At 39.1% G+C, this 17,688-nt stretch overlaps 1 protein-coding gene across 2 annotated transcripts in view; it reads left to right on the top strand.

The window, feature by feature from the left end:
- LSAMP (limbic system associated membrane protein) overlaps nt 1-17,688 on the top strand; it is a 672,385-nt gene that overhangs the window by 641,810 nt on the left and 12,887 nt on the right. The window contains exon 7 of one of the 2 annotated variants that reach the window (XM_080658064.1): nt 1,599-1,634. The exons of the other annotated variant lie outside the window; for it this stretch is intronic. Coding sequence (XP_080514190.1) covers nt 1,599-1,634 — 36 coding nt within the window. The remainder of the gene's footprint in view (nt 1-1,598; nt 1,635-17,688) is intronic. 2 annotated transcript variants of the gene reach the window in all.

The raw sequence follows: 17,688 nt of genomic DNA, 5'->3' as shown, positions 1-17,688 counted from the left end.
AAGGAGTGTGGGTGAGATGGTTTAACAATTCAAACGGTTTTGTGGAAATGAGGGCAGAGTGCAGCTACCCAGCTGTGAACAGTGTGATGAGAAAATATTAAGCTGAGTTATTTAAACAGTCTGAATAATAACAGTAATAATAAAAATAAAATACCGTAGAGAGAATATAATATGAGACAGTGGTCTCCAGCTGCTGCATAAACTACTGAAAGCAGTTTAGCTATTTATTTTCAAAGCTGGAAATGTAACACCAAATAACCAGTGGAGGTTTAAACCATTTTTCTACTTGACACTTGTGTAACTAAGACACAATTGTTCACTGCACTGTTATTGACCTGCTCCATCTTAATGCACTTAGAAAACTTTGGCATTTAGGCTACAACTTTTAGCCAAGCTAGAAAAAAAGCCCACTCTGCAAGGAGACCAGGTATTCTGCATCCAGATGTACTGAGTGCCCAATTTCCAGGCAAAATCTACTCTTTCTAAGCTCATGGTACAAAGTGGCAGGAAGATCAAATTTGAATATGTGTACACATGTATGGTTTTCTCCCTATGGTTTTGATTTTTGTTGATTTTCATTTATCATTGGTCTTTATTTAACCATGGTGATAGGAGGATTGTAGAAAAGTGTGTGTTGATTATGTTATACTGCAGGGTTTGGGGTAGCAAGGAATACCTCCTATCCTATCCTTAATGCACCATTCTGCCTCCTTGAAAGATCCTCAGAGGAGGATTTAGAGTTAAACCTGGGGTTTTGATGAGATAAGTAGAGGATACCTTCAAGCCTGCACTCTGTAGCATGTACAATTTGTGTTCAGTAGCTTAGGGATGGGACTGTGAGGGAAAACATAAGCTAAGATGCAAGTGTTCAAAAGAAAAGCACTTCTTATTACTCAACAGGATGTATCATCAAAAATATTTGATTGATTGATCAAATTTCCAGGGAGATTGTATTACCACAAGAGGATGGGATTAAGGAAAAGACTAAAAATAAAAGTATATCATGCCAAGAAACGTATTACCTTGGCATTACTATTGCACTGATATCAGTAATCTGGAAATAAAAACCTGAGGGAGAAGTTGAATTAGTATTTCCCAAAATAAATTTTCCAGATGCTTGGCTAAAACTGATATGAACTATAGCGCTCAGGGAGAGGAAAGGCATCCTTAGCCACCATAGTTCCATCTGTTATGAGTTCAAGAAACCAGAACCAGGATCAAAATGCATACCCTGAACTTGATCACTACTGATTTAAACACCCTCAACCCTAATCCTCCAACAAAATCTGTAATTTTGGTAGTGGGTTTTTCTAGTGAAGGGTAGGGTCCTGTGTGTAGGGTTATCAGAATGGGATGTTGTGTCCTGCTCTTGCTAACTTTTTTTAAAAGGTTTTGGATTTTAAGTGTTACTAGTAGCTCTCTGATATTTTAGTGTTGGTAGAAAAATTATATCTCCCAAACACTTTATGGGAGATATAATTTTACAGGCATGGAAATTCATCTGTTTTATAATTGTCTGAGTATCTAAATATGAATAAGATATGTAGATATATCTATATAGAAACTCTCCATGATGATTACTATCTTTTCCCCTTCAGAGCGTGTTTTACCCACAATCCCCTACCCCATTCAAGGTCAGTATGATTTTTATCACTGTAGCTCTGTCACTGGGTCATTCTCCATCATCTATAACATGAAAAAAAGGGGGAAACACATTCACAAAAGTAACATACAATTTAAATCATTTTTTTAAATCTACAAAAAAAAGCCAATAAGTTGCCCCCACACCAGTCGATAAGCATTCCATAGATTGGCCACCTAACTAAACTTCTAGCTGGTCAGTAGTTGAGAAAATGATACTAAACTCATAAAGCAATCTTTTCTTCAATTATTGGAAACTAGAGGCCTGGTGCATGAAATTCGTGCACTGGGGGGTGGGGGGTGTCCCTCAGCCCAGCCTGCACCCTCTCCAATCTGGGACAACTCTCTCACAATCCGGGACTGCTGGCTCCCAACCGCTCACCTGCCTGCCTGCCGGATTTCCCCTAACTGTTTCTGCCTGCCAGCCTGATCACCCCCTAACCACTCCCCTGCCAGCCTGATCGATGCCTAACTGCTTCCCTGCTGGCCCAATTGCCCCCAACTGTCCTCCCCTGCCGGTCTTGTTGCCCCTAACTGCCCTCCCCTGCAGGCCTGGTTGCCCCCAACTGCCTTCCCCTGCCAGCCTGGTCACCCCTAACTGCCCTCCCCTATAGGCCTGGTCACCCCCAACTGCCCTCCCCTGCCAGCCCAGTCACCCCTAACTGCCCTCCCCTGCTGGCCTGGTCCCCCCAACTGCCCTCCCCTGCCAGCCCGGTCACCCCTAACTGCCCTCCCCTGCCGGCCTGGTCACCTCTAACTGCCCTCCCCTGCAGGCCTGATCCCCCTGCAACTGCCCTCCCTCTCTTGGAGGTTTGGTCACCCCCAACCAACCTCCCCTGCCAGCCTGGTTGCCTCCAACTGCCCTCCCCTGCTGGCCTGGTTGCCCCTAACTGCCCTCCCCTGCTTGCCCGGTCACCCACAACTGCCCTTCCCTGCCGGCCATCTTGTGGTGGCCATCTTGTGACCACATGGGGGTGGCCATCTTGTGACCACATAGGGCAGCCATCTTGTGTGAGGGCATGATGGTCAATTTGCATATTACCTCTTAATTATATAGGATTATTAAACTCACATAATTGGAACACAGCCAATTAAATGCTGTAGCTCATAAAAGTATGAATCCTTTAACTGACCACCCTCATATTTAGAGGCATATAAAATCCAACCCTGAAGTATTACTTATAAAAATGAATTATCTACTGCCTAAGGTTGAACTCAAATAGATTACAAGGACATTGCTTTTTCTTTAAATCTTGGCCTATTTGGGGGCTTCTCCTTTTCAACATAACCATTTTAGAAAGCACAAATGAAAAAAATAAGGAGTCATTTTGTATTCCTTTTCATAAAAGTCTCTACACACTCAAATTAAATTTTGCTCCTACATCACATTTAGATGCAAGTTGCAGCCCCAACCTTCTAGCTTAAGGCTGTTTAAAGGTAAATTGGCAAATGAAATTAAAACAATACAAAAAAAATCTGAAATGAAACCAACCTACCATTGAAATTAAATTCCCAAAAAGTGATTTGCAAATAACACTCAAAGAACTGAGAAAAAAATGGAAAGTAGGTCATGCGGGGGGCTAATGTGGAAAAAATAAATCCAATTAAACAAGATTATCCTATACATGCTAAGGAAGTGTGCTCAGAATTAAAGGTAGAAAGCTGCTGTTCTATTAGTCTGAAGACAGATCATGTTTCATTAACACTTGTCCAAACTAAAAAATAGGTCAGAATTGGGTGTAGATATTCAGTGTCAATAATGCATTCATAGATATGTGAACTTAATTATATTTGAAATGAGGATTGCAACGTTTTAAGGATCAATTAAACAGCTTAATAAAAGTTATTCTTACATTTTAAGAAGTGTTCAAACTATTTTTAGAAGAATGCTATTGAATAAAATCCTTCCCCCAAAACATTAATGAAATCCATTTCTTGTGCCAATTACTAAAATAAGACTGTTAACATGTGCCTGTTGTTTAAACTTGACATCAAACTTAATAGTGTTCATGGAAAATATCACATTTTGAATTCCTGACATGCCACAATTATTTTAAGACTTTCATCATTTAATGTTGCAGATTTTGACACCATTTTATCATGTTGCCATCTTGCAAGTATCTTGACGTGAATCTTGCAAGTATCTTGACGTGACAAACACACATATACACATTTGTCCCAATGGACAGCATTTTCAAAGAGGTCCTGCTCCATCCAAGATGAACTTTGCACAGTGTCAATGTGACTCTAGGTGTCCTTTGTGAGAGCAGTTCTGCAGCTATGAACTCAAATATTTTATCTGATCATACTTTATGAAATATGTAACATTGAACAAATAAAGCCAGACACTATTCACAAAGGACAGCTGTTGGATATTGAAAACCAGTCTGGATCAAGGATTGAGATGTGGGATTTTGTTGAATTTGATATTTCCCTACAAACTGAATTGTTGATTGGAGAATGACCCTAGTTTGATTTTACATTGTAGATAGACTGTAGATAGCCTCTGTAGATCTATTAGTTTTAGAGAATGTAGTTTATCTTACTAATACTTTGAGCTTCTGCTGGTGGAAATTGAAAAGCTGTTCATGGACACTTGGGAGAGTTGTTGTGAGAGGTTGGGAAGGAAAGATAGTGACCCTTTAAGTTCCCTATTCCTTACAAGGACTTGATTTTTCTAGAGATCAAATCCCTTTTCTCCTTGTCTTTCCAATCAAGATGGCAACTCATGTGAAATGTAGTTCTCAAAGGAAAAGAAAAAAACTATCTTAGAGGATCCTTAACTTTTTTTTTAGTGTCATTTAAGTACAGAAATATCTATGGAAAGCATGTCAGTCTCGCTGTGATCATAGTTATGACACTAGACACCTTCATTTAATTAAATATGTCATCATCCATGTGGAATCCTACATTTCAGCCCTAAAAAGTCTATAAGCTGTTGGTTGATGCAAATGGCCTGAAGGATTTTGAACCAATTAATTTGCTTAAGGTGTTTTGAAAGTAGGAGAAAGTCCCCAAGGTCCTTTGCTGTCCTCCCATTATAAGGAAGAGAACTTTTCCTCCTACTTCCCAGTAACAGAAATACATGTGTATTTTCAGGGGCTTCACTGTTCCTACCTCCCATTGGAGGGTGTCCCCTCCCACCCCCACCCTATGAGGCTCATCAGGCTGACTGGATATAAGCAGCAGTCACAGCAGGGATGCAGTCCTAAACCCATCAAGCTGTGATTAAACAAAAACAAGGTTCAATAAATCAAATGTATGCCCCTGCGTTTCCGTCATCATATCGCTTGATTTTCTGCAGTGATAATGATAATACTGGAATTACACCAAAGGATAATTTGTATTGTCTGTGGCCAATCAGAAATTTTTCAAATGTCCTTTTCTATTCAGCCAAAAACCAAACAAAAAAATCAGTGTGCTTCCCTGCTCCTAATTTACAAGATATATATAAATAAATAAAAGTGCTAAATCCTTGATCTGTTCCTGATAGGTGTTTTTCTCATTAATTTTAATTTAGGTTTATTTATTCTGAAATGAGTTCTGAATGGCATATATTTGCATAACTACTCCAGAATAGTCAAATGAAGAAGGAGTCTACTCCAACCCTCCTGGCAGGGAAGGAACTCCTTTCACTTTGTTGGGCTCAAGTCATTTCCTGAGGCCTCTGAATACTTGTCCATCATGATGAAAGTGCACCTAGAGAGGCCCTCATATTTAGGAGGACTGCAGGTTCAAAACGAGGTGAGCAACCAGCCTCAGACAGTTAAAGGGACATGAAAGAAAAGGACAAGGACAAACACCATTATCTTATTCTTATCACCCTCAAGTGAAGGATTCCCTTGAGTGTGGGGCTCTCTGGGCTCAATCAGCCCATCCTTCCCTGTCACTGCAACTTAAAAAAAAAATGTAATGACCCTGGAATATCTCACTTGTCTGTCTCCCATCTGATTATTTATCCCAAGCGAACAGCCTTTCCATTCACTAACCCCGCGTGGTGAGTGGGTTTGGGAAATGTTGAGATTATCTTCCAGGTTCAGGCATTGGCACTGGGTTTGTTCACGGCTACTTGCCATCCAGTTCCTGTTTTTCCATTGATAAAACACATTGCACATGGCTGGGTTTGCATGATTAATACAGCTGTCTAAAGCTTTCTCTGAAAACAAAACAACCCGCCCCCCCAAATTGAAGTTTAAAAAAAATTAAAATCTGATCCACAAACCAGGCTTGCAAAATTCTGAAGTCTGCCTGGGATGCTTCCTCCTGAGGGAGACCCATGTTGTTATGGGCAGGCCTGGTGTCAGCACAGCCAGATTCCATCTACAAAAGGAGGAGGGGATACTCCTGCCCTCACCTGACACTCCTGGGAATGAGTTCTCAAAATCAGACTGCATGGGATGGAAAGAGAGCTGGAAGAAAATCCTAAAAATATTCCATACTGTGAAGATGACTGCATAATTCCTACAGCTTTATTTATATTCTGTATGATATTATCCTGGGTTATCAAAGAGAAAATGCCTCTTTTCAACTCCTTATTTTAATAGCACATTCACCTTGTCTAATAATGGTAATAATAATAACTAACATCGATAGTGGGCTTCTCATGTGGCAATAGAGTTCTAAGACTTCTTGCATGTATTAACTCAATAAATGCCCACAATCCTAAGAAACTAAAATGCACCTTTTCCCACATTTCTTAACCATCATAGTACACCGAAATTCCAGTTTACCCAACACAGCACCCAGGCACATATGTAAATCTGTAGTACAATTTAAATAAACTTTATGTATGCAATTATGTTCATTAGATATATATCTGTCTAATGAATTTAAAAATTTTGTCTAATACTTTATGTATTATAATGTCTCTAATACACAATACTCAGTTACCTTAATATCCACACACTTTACAAGTCCATTTCCAAACACACAGAATGTATCACGCAGAGATTTATATGAAAGCATTCATCTTTAAAAAATATGAGCAGAGCTCTCTGGCATAGGCACATCTAATTTCACACACTTATCCGGGCTGATTTACATACAAACCTCTATTAATCATGAATAATTACTAGCATTGTTCTCTTTAATTCAGTTTTTCCAACTGTGAAATGGGGAAGAAATTATATTTTCCATGCCTACTAGCTCAAAGCGATGTTTTAAATAATATATTAAAGAGAGCTTTCAAGTTCCTAGAAAGCAAGCATATTGGATTTAAAATAATCATATTCAGATATACACATGTCTCATGCTTTTTAAAAGGACTGATATTTAGAGGTGTACTTATAGCATATTGTCTGAATATTAACCAGATATAAGTTCAGTGTGGCTTCATTATACTTTGATATGTTACAGATTCTAGGAATATCTGAAATACCCACAGTGCTAACAGGTTTAAATATAGAAGTGTCCTAAGGCCAAATAAAAAAAATTATTATTCTTCATCAATAGCATAATACTACACTTGAGCGGACCTGCAAGTTGCACAGTTTCCTGTTGTATGGCACACACACATACACACACACTCATACACTTTCATTGGATATCCATCAGGCACATTTCCACCTATCAGACTAATTCAAAGTCATCAATTTAAAGAACCTGCCCTTTTTTCTGGTCAAAGATATAAAACATGTTTTAGAAAAGGTTTCAGTTCATATATATATATATATATATATATATATATATATATATATATCACTTCTTTCCCACTAGCTGATGCAAACATGGGCCTTGTTTTTACTAATAGAACTTTGGCAGCCATGTCAACACAAATTTACAGCAAAATCATGGACCCTGATTAATATACATGAATGTAATTAAGAGTTAAGTTTATTACCCTGATGCTGGGGTGTTTCTCAGCATCTAGAAGAGTTCAGGAATCTGGAGAAGGGCTGCAAGTAAATTAATAAAGAGACTAGACATGAAATATAAATTTGGAAGGCATTTTGGGGAGCCAGAGAAGACCTAGCTTCAGTAACCAAGTTCTGGACCCTTAGCTTTTTATTAACACAAATTGCCCTAAAGCAAAGCAGATATACATATCAAAGGTAAGGTTTGGTATACAGTAGGAATTGTCAGGTTGAGGAAACTGCCTTTGGCTGTTCCAGTAGCAGGCAATAATATATACAGATGTTTAGGTTTGGGGAAATGCTTTCAGCTATTCCAGCAGGCAATAATATGTATCTTCAGCCCTGCTGAAGCCTCAAGGTCCACCAACCTTTTGATGAACTTCTTGCATTTTTGACCTGCTGGAATTAGCCCCCAGCACCCTGACTTTTACTGGGAGCAAGTCTGACTTCCTCCTGATTTTTGTTATTGGTTGAGAACCAAGTGGGAGAGTCTTGCCAATACTTCACCTGAAATCAGTACTTTACCCATCAATCCAGTGATTTAGACCCAACTGTAATAGGCATTTGTCTTTGTTGAATCCATTTCTGTGTCTTCCTCTTCTCACCTCTTTATCCTTTCTGCTTTGTTTCCCGGACAGTTCTTGTTCTCTCCCTGATAAAATTTACTAGCAAGAATAAATCTGAAATATACTTACACTATTGTTTCAATGTCCAACAATAGCTTGGAAGTGATACCTCTCTATGAACTATTAGCTTCAAGCTAAATGGCTAAAAATCCTACAGCATCAATTTAAAAGTAGGAGAATTTTTATAGTTGGAACTCTTTCCTAATGCCTTTCCCTATTTCCCTAATCTGGGTCTGCCTACACCAGTCAGCCTTTCCTAGCGATCTCCCTGTTCTATAGATGGCTGTGCTATTTAGATTTCTAGTGCCAACTGGGATTTGAAAATGAATATATTTTTGAAAATCCAAGCTCACACTAAATTTTAATTTGATGGAAATATTTCTCTTCTATGAGCTTTATAGGGGGAAAATCTCTCAAAGTAACAATTACATTTGGGGATTAAGTTTAAGTAATTGGCAGTCTTGTCTTTTTAATTAAAAGGAATAATGCTGCCTAAGAAGAGCTCAATGAGATTTGGAGCAGAAAAAATGTTGGCATGCTGCACCGAAGGGTGAGAAGACCAGGATCTTGAATGGACAGAAAAAGCTGGTGCAGGCCTCTCTAGACTTTAGAGTGCAGCCCCATTAGAACTTGCCTTGGTGTTTGCATCTGTAAGCCATTTAGCAGTAGGGCAACAGTCTATTGTGAGGGGCATTGGTGGGTATAGCCAGGAAGGAGGTCCTTTCTGTGAGACCTTTGCTCTAGGTTCAGAGACACTGTGTGGAGCAGGAGTCCTTAAAGGAAGTGGGACTAGTTAGAGTCAAAAAGAAAAAAATAGCACATAGTCTTCCAAGAATTATGTCATCAGCACAGCCTCATCCCCTGATAAATGTCGTGTCATAGCTGCCAAAAGTATAAACTTAAATTTTAGTCTGCCCCTTGGTTTTCTTCTTTTTTTTCATTTGAAATTCTTATTCCTGGTTTGTATTTCTTGATTTTCTTTTTCTCCACATTTTCCAACGTATTCACCTTGCATTTACATGTACACCTTTTCTTTGACATCCTTCAAAAAAAAAAAAAAAAAACAAGGAAAAGTTTTGGTAGTATTAGTATTCACATCTAAACACTGGTTGTCAGTCATGCAGGCACTGCAAAGCCATTATCCCCTTTGTCTGGAGGAAACATCTGCTTCTGAAGAGGCAAGACACAAATTAACCTTAGTAACAACTCCCCTTATGCACTCACTCTGTCCTCACAATGGTCTTTCATCAACACAAGTCCTTTGTCGGTATTAAATCAAAGGAGCCTTTGCGTGGGGGAAAATCAGCTTAAGTGGTCCCACCTTAGATCTCCCCTATACGGTATACTGCTGTGAAGAAACACACCTGCCAAGTAAGAACACAGCAGGACATGTGAGTTTGGAATTCCAATTTAAGGTGCTCATATGGACCCAGATGCATGATGGGAGTAAGCAGACCACTCACTAAGACTCCACTAAGAATTGTCAGCTTACATACACCATAAATCACTGGGTGCAGAGAGAGACTTTACAAGTCATTTATCGTGCTTTCTAATTGGACCATGGAGAGCCAAGCACCACCACTGTGCTGTTTTGCTTATCACTGTGCTGATTGTAAAAGAAAACACTTACCCCTTCTCTGTAACACATGTGTATATTTTAACACCGCTAACAGGGTATCTTTACTGTAAATCATAGCTGTCCATCCTTTCTACTTTATCTGCCCTATTCCTCATAGCAGAGATTCTCACTTAACCACTCCTCTTCTAAGCCTTGCCGTTTTAATATGACTTTTTTACCAGCCTAAGAGGACATTGTTTGGGGGCAACCACAGCATCCTGTGGTTTAAAAAAACAGCAGCCCTAGCTGGTTTGGCTCAGTGGATAGAGCACCAGCCTGTGGACTAAAGGGTCCCAGGTTTGATTCTGGCCAAGGGCACATGCTCGGGTTGCGGGCTCGATCCCCAGTGTGGGGCGTTCAAGAGGCAGCCAATGATTCTCTCTCATCATTGATGTTTCTCTCTATCCCTTTCCCTTCCTCTCTAACATCAATAAAAACAAAACAAAACAAAACAAAACGAACTTTAAAAAAAAACAGCAGTAGGAGGTAACTGTGCCTTGGCCGAGTGTCCATTCTGTGTGCCATCCCATCCTCTTCGGTCCACATAGCACCAAGCATTCCCAGCCATGTACTATGTTGGAAAGTATACATATGATTTTGTATGACTTGGGAAGCAGGGGGTGTTTGGAGAGCAGAAACAGCTTAAACAAAGGAAACCAAGCAGTAGCTTGCACTTCTCTTTGTTGAATAGCAAGTTAGAGAGTAACGTGCGAGATTTGCTCTGGAGTTCCAGAATGCAGGTAAGTTCATCATCGAAAGCTGCTCAGTGCTGCAGAGCTGAAAAAGATGGAATAATATTGGAGGTTGGTCTTCCCTAGAGCAGTGGTTGGCAAACTGCGGCTCGCGAGCCGCGGTTTGCCGCTCTGTTGACTAATGAGTTTGCTGACCACTGACCTAGACTCTCGATTCCAATAATTACAGGCTGTTGTTGTTCCTTGTGATTAAGCCCCTATGGAGGATCAATCCTCCCGCTCTAAGTCATTCAGTAAATAGTAGGACTTCTTTTCTGCACTTAGGTGTATACTCTGCACTTGCTTTTGCTTTGTAGAGTTTCTTATAGAGTTTACATTTTCTTTTCCTTATGACATCTAATCATCAGGAACACAAGAAAGAGCCTTCATTCCTGACTAGTTTCTGGTGCAGGTTAAGTTTATTTGATAGTGATTTTGATTACACCATTCATTCACTTAAAACACACACACACACACACACACACACACACACACACACACACACAACTATCCTAATACTTTCTATGGCCAAGCTCAGAGCTGGGTCTCAGGAGGACTGTGGCAAATGAGCCAGACACAGCCTCTGTGCTAATAGAGCTTACAGGTGGGCAGCAGGTGGTGAACTAAGCAATCACAAAATGCTTGGCTGAGTTTACACCACATGTGTGGTGTTTGGGGAACACAGAACAGGGGCACCTTAGTGAGCCTAGATGGGTCAGAAGGCTTCCAGGTGAAAGTGAAATTAAAAGGTAGAAGAGACGGGAAAGAGGGGCCGAACATTCTAGTATATACAAAGGTCTAAAATCCAAAGGGAGACAAACAATATTAAGTCTAATTAACTTTAGAAATCTGAAAAAAAAACATTTTTTGCCCTAAGAATTTATTACTTCTCTTCATTTGTATCTGGCCTGTTTAAAAAAAAAAAAGACAAGCCAATGGAGTTAAAGGAAAGGGCATCGGCATTTCCACCTGTTACTCTTAGGACAAGAAAGACGACCTGTACAGACATGTACCAATGCTCACACTGTGTGGTAGTGGGCACTATCCAGGGTGAGTTTTCTGGGTACTGAGAGCCCACGATCTGGCAGAATCTCTACAGAGAACTTCCAGCCTTTCACTATGGAGGCTGAAGGTAGGTTTTTATTTTATTTTATGGGATGACCCAGTTGTAAGGAGCCTTCAGTGTTTCCAGGAGCTGCCCTGGAACCTGGCTGTAACGTTATGTTTGGAGTCATAGATAAACCACTGAGGCCTCCTGGCGCTCGATGGGGGTCCACAGCAGACCTGCCTTTACCCAGTCTGCACTATGGCCGTTAGTGCCATGTATGCAAGTCCGAGGCTAACTAGGCTTATCCCACCATTTTTAATCCCTTATCTTCTTATTTCCAAGAGCCTTAAAACCCCAGGAAATCTCATAAATTCACTTATTATCTCTACATTCAAATTCCATAGGCCAGTTACCTCGTTTCATGGTATTTGAATGTTCTTTTATTTTGAAATATACAAAATAAAAATACACTTTAAATGGATTAAAGATAGTCTTGAATCCCTTGGAATGTAAATCTAAAATGTATTTTAAAATGAATTTGAAGATCACATATAAGCTCCTTCCTCAGAGACATAGAAAAAAGAAGAAAACCAGGAAGGATGAAAATCTCTAGAGACCTACCCAAACCTATGCCTTTAATCCTTGTTAGCAAGTAAAATGAATGAAGTCATGAAAGGCTGTAAAATGTATATTTTTAAACACAAAAAATACAACCTACATTGCAGCAACAACTGAGTAAACTTGGGGTTGGGAGGTAATTCTTAATCTCATTGAATTTGGAGATGACTGGTCATCAATTCCAACAAGGGGTAGAAGGCCAGGATAGTACCCACAGATGCAGTGGGTATATTCTGGGCAAGAGGGCAAAACTTGTTTCTTTAAGACAGAAACTGCATATCTGACTCTAATATCTTACCTGATACTTGATTCAAATGAGTTTACTTCTGGAGTTTATCTAACCCTACACAGATTTTAGGTGAAATGGCCCAGGGAAACCACTTTATTAAACTTAGCTTCAAGCATTCTCTAACATTCTAATTCATTGATTATTAAAAATTAAACCTCTAAGGCTAAATGAGAAGCCTGCAGGACCTGAGAAAACTGACTTGATGAAGCCCTCTTTTTATGTTGGTGAGACTGTGCCTTCTGAGACAGTGCATGTTGTCACTGAGCAAAGCCCAGGCTATTAAAGTCAAACCATGCACCTCTGCAGGGCACTTGCATGAAGCCTGCAGTTAGAAGGACCTCATAAACCCATATGATACATTTTTTATTGCATCCTATTTCATATGATAGGACTATGTCTGTTACAAAAAATTAGACCTCACCTACCTTAGCTTCTCTTTGGTTTTGCTATATGATACCAGCCAACTAAAAAGTTAGGGGGTGTTCGGCAGGGGTGGTGGGGAGAAATTCAGTCTTCTTGTAATGTCAACCCAAAGCCAAATAATCAGAAACTGATTATTACCTTGCCCCAGACATAGAGGGTATTTTTAATGCCTTGATTTGTCTTTATAAATAGTTTTCTATTCTGATAATAAGTGTTATGCATTTCCATTAAGGAAGAACTTGAAAATTTATGAAACGATAAAGAAGAAGATAAAGATCATACATAAGCTCCTTCCTCAGAGATAACACCATTGATGTGTTATAAATAAATGCTTTGTCTGAATGTGGGAGCTGACAGTGTGCTATAAAACATTCAAGTGAAAACATCTAAACTGTCCTCTATGTCCTGCCCTCTCTCAGGCTGGTCGTGTTTCTGTGACTTGTTCAAGGCCATGGCTAAGGCTGGCACAGCAGCCGCTCTCCTCCTGGCCCAGGGCTCCCCCCTCAGTGACAGGCACTCACAGCCTCCTGCCTGAGCCAGGGCTCCCCCCTCAGTGACAGGCACACTCTCAGCCTCCCGCCTGGCCAGGGCTCCCCCCTCAGTGACAGGCACACTCTCAGCAATTCCAGGTCCTAAATCAAACCTGACTTACTTTTTCAGGAGATTTCTTTAGACTCACAAGAGATTTGCCTTGTGTCACCTGCAGGATTTACGGTTAGAATCCCACTTTCAAATGTGGGAGCTCCGACATGCTCTCTCTGAATTGATGTATTAACATTTTTCCTTTTGTAAATTTGTCTTTTTTTTTAATGACATGACTTTTTACTTAAATTTTTTCCAATTCTCTTCAGTATAGGACATTTGGTTTGTAGAGAGTTGGCCCACTAATAATGAAAATAAGGAGTGATTCTCAAATATTTTACTTACATTATATAAGGAGAAATTATGTCAGCATTAGTTTTGGTTTGGATTTATTCACTCATTCAACAAGGAGTTATCATTATATGTCCAAGGTGACCAATATCCTGGTCAATCATTTATGTCCCTGACACACCCCAAAATAGCATCAAACATCTGAAGTCAACTGTAATACAAAAGCCTGTATAAGTATTTGAAAGTAAAGTGTAACTAGATTTTGACCCAAATCTAGCTAAGGGAGGCCAACTTCATTTCTCAATATTGATGACATGCTAAGGCTTCTTCATTTTCCAAACCAAGTTGACAAATTCTCTTAGTAGTTAGGACAGTGGTCCATCTATGAACACACACAAGCAGAATAACCTTAATGTTGAGGTTTAGACCTATTTCTTTATTTTGGCTTTTTCTCCCTGAGCTAGACCTAGAATGATTACTATGATTCTCAGAGCACATGACTCTAGAAATATTAGGCATTAGAGTTTATACAACATGAATATATTGCATGGGAGAAAATAAAAAAAACTCACAATCCAAACAGAAATCACAGGCATTTCCTTTTCTATGTCAAAAGAAAAATAATAATAATAATAATAATAATAATAATTATAATTATAATTATAATTATAATTATAATTATACAAGTAAATAGAAATTACTAATCCCTAAAGTCTCTGAGTACAGTAAAGAAACCTTTGAGAAATAAATTAATAACTTGCAAAATGTGGCTTTGAAAACTGAATTAATAAAAATGTCCCCATTTTAAGCCACTGTAATAATAAAGGTTTTATTTTTCAAAACCTTGGCAAAAAAAAAAAAAAATGAGTCAGAGCACAAAAACTAAAAATTTCGTGGAGGATCTTACAAATGTTACACTGCAGGTCCTTGGCAGTGGTGAGGGAGGAAGCAGCAGCAGTGGCATCTTCTCCTTTGTTTTTTTTTAATTAAATTTCATGATTTTAACCTCACCCTCTTCTCACTCTTTCCAGGCAACTGGAGTATACAGTCCCTATTGAATGTGGACCTTCCCTCTCCCCTGAACAGGCACTCTTACTAATTCTTGCCCAGAAAAAAAAAGTGCCATTAATTATTTTAGTTCTCTAATATGTCATTTTTAAAGCCTGTTTAGAAGACTGGCCTTCTGGAAAGAGCTGTGCCATACACAGCAGAAGGGAGAATGTTTCCTTGTTCAAATGGCTGTGGGAGGTAAAAAAAAAAAAATCTAAGTATACACCCTGGAATTAGAAAAACTATGCAAACAATATGAACTCCAAAACTCTGCATATCCTACATGTGGGCAGGGATAAATGCATATAAGTAGAGGACTAGAAGGAAACTATCAAGAGTCAAAGCACTGAAAAATCAATTATTCTTTTTATGGGATTGTTGTGCCCTCATCTCCTCTCCCAGATAAAATGCAATGAGGACAAATGCTAAAATTGTTCATAAACATGGATATGAAAATTTTCTCAGGTAATTAGGAGTTATCAAACTATAAATTCTAGAGTCACTAAGGAAGCATCTCTCATCTTCACAATACTCACTTTCATTGAGAGAGAGAGAGAGAGAAAGAGAGAGAGAGAGAGAGAGAGAGAGAGAACTAACCATACCACTTAATAGGAGATTAAAGGTAAGAGAGGGAATAAATCTTCTAGCCTCTGAACAAACAAAAAAAAGGTTGGATTTTTATTTTCTAAGGTTTAGATTTCAGTTAGCCATGAGAATATTCTTAAATAAAACTCAACCTCCAAAAAATGTTCTACCTCCAGGATGTGGAGACTGATGAAAGGGCCTCCTGGCCCCATATGACTCTTCAAATGGCTGAATTCCCAACAGGAATTTTGCCTTAGGATTAAGGCATGGTGGTTCCAAAAGGAGACTAGAATCTTCCCCTGCCTAGAATCAGCTAGGGCAGCTCTCAAGGCTTTAATTCATTGATTCATTGATTCAGTATTCATTCATGCACTCTGGATATTTATTCAGCAAATCTATTGAACACTTACTCTGTGCTAGAGAAATACTGAGCTGAGGCTACAGTAGTGAACAGGAGGACATCGTCTGTGCCCATGAGAAAGACTGAATCAGCTCTTTTTAATGCTGCAGGTTTGTCTAACATGGATGGATGTAGACTCTCCAAAAATCAAAAGTCAAAAACAAGTTAGCATAAATAAATTTGTGAAGGCACTTCCCTTTTCTAGTGTTGATTCTTTCCTCATTGCCTCCTTGTACCCTCTCATCACAAGGTAATATCTAGGCACATGCTAATAATGCTTCCAGAGAATTCTAGAACTTTCTCTGTACTAGACTCCCCCAAAGTTTTATCCATTGTATAGCTACAGTAGATTTATCTTTTTATTTTATTATTTGGACCTGCACTGCCACACTTACTTGTTAAATGTGTTTCCTAAAGCAAGATAGATATGTAGAGAGATGTTTTCCTTGAAAGGCATAAATATTATATGTTTTAGGTATAGTCTAATGAGTATGGCCAGGGAGTGCCTACAGAAATAATATCCCTGGCAAGGCTGTTTTTCTCAAGAACTTTGCACTAGAAAAAGAATAATAATTTTCAGTTGTTAAAGATAAAAAAAAATTTTTTTCTTGTCTATAAGAATAGGAAAGACTTCCTTTTGGAAAGTAACATTTCGGTCCTGCCCTGACTGAAAAAAGAAATGTTGCTTTTATTTTTCCAATTACTGCCACCTGGTGGACATGGAGGTTCTACATAGGACTATGTCTTAGTATTAACACAAGATGGCAGCACACAACCAGATTTTCAAAGAGCCAGACACAAAAAAGAAATCAGTTCCACAGCTTCTGGTGTGCAGCTGTTCTTATGGTGGCAGTTATGGCATTCCTCTGTGAGAAAGAAATGGTTACATGATTACACACCGCTTTCTTAGCAAAACAGAAAGTGGGCACATGTGTGACAAACACAAGAAAAAAAATCAGGATTTTGCTCCTCAAAAGAATAATGTTTTATTCCAACAGAATATGGTAAATAGAAAATAATAGTACCAAATAAGCACTCTACCCTCTTTTCCTAAAGACAAATGGAATTCCAAATATTAATATCATTAGAATTTCACAAACCAGTTCATTCATTGCAATAAGGAGGACTTCCTAAAATTTAAGTGGTAAGCTAATTTGCTTATTAAAGGTTTTCAAGCAAATGCATATTTTGTATGATTTTAGAGTGACATTTTCCAATACTTTTAAATCGTTCTTTTAATGATCTCTTTTTAATTGATTAGAGATCTGTTTAGACCATAGAGACTCGCACCCAAGCCTGTGCCAGTGACTGGTTAACCCCGCACATTTCTGACCAAAATGCTGCCTGACCAGTCTGCTTCCCTATCACTTTAGTGTGTTAGCGTCTCTCAATGTTTTGTTCATCTATACCAGTGGTCGGCAAACTCATTAGTCAACAGAGCCAAATATCAACAGTACAACGATTGAAATTTCTTTTGAGAGCTGAAAACCGACTTCTGCGCATGGGCCACGAAGTTTCAATCGCACTGTACATGCGCGCCCGCACGTGGTATTTTATGGAAGAGCCACACTCAAGGGGCCAAAGAGCCGCATGTGGCTCGAGAGCCACAGTTTGCTGACCACTGGTCTAGGGGAACTGTTTCCATGTGTAGTCACAGCTTCTCTTATGAATAGACTGGCTGACACTAGCTTTGCTAATGCTGAATTACAGCCAAACATTTTTAAGAGTTCAGACACCAGGACAATTGTGCTCTTCTTATAGCCATGTGACTTTCTTTGGATAGACAAATGAAAAGTCCATGAGGGAGAGGATTCATCAATGGCACTGAACCTTAGAAACTCTGCAGACCTCCTTCTGAGGACCTGACCCATTTGTGCTAAGTCAGAGAATAAAGACTTCAGCTACTCAGGTTCTTGGTTGTTTTAACAGTCTCA

This window comes from Plecotus auritus, assembly GCF_963455305.1.
Source record: "Plecotus auritus genome assembly, chromosome: 2".
In the NCBI taxonomy this organism is placed as follows: Eukaryota; Metazoa; Chordata; class Mammalia; order Chiroptera; family Vespertilionidae; genus Plecotus; species Plecotus auritus.
The sequence above is the reverse complement of the archived record's forward strand: the minus strand, read 5'-3'. Positions and strand labels throughout refer to the sequence as shown.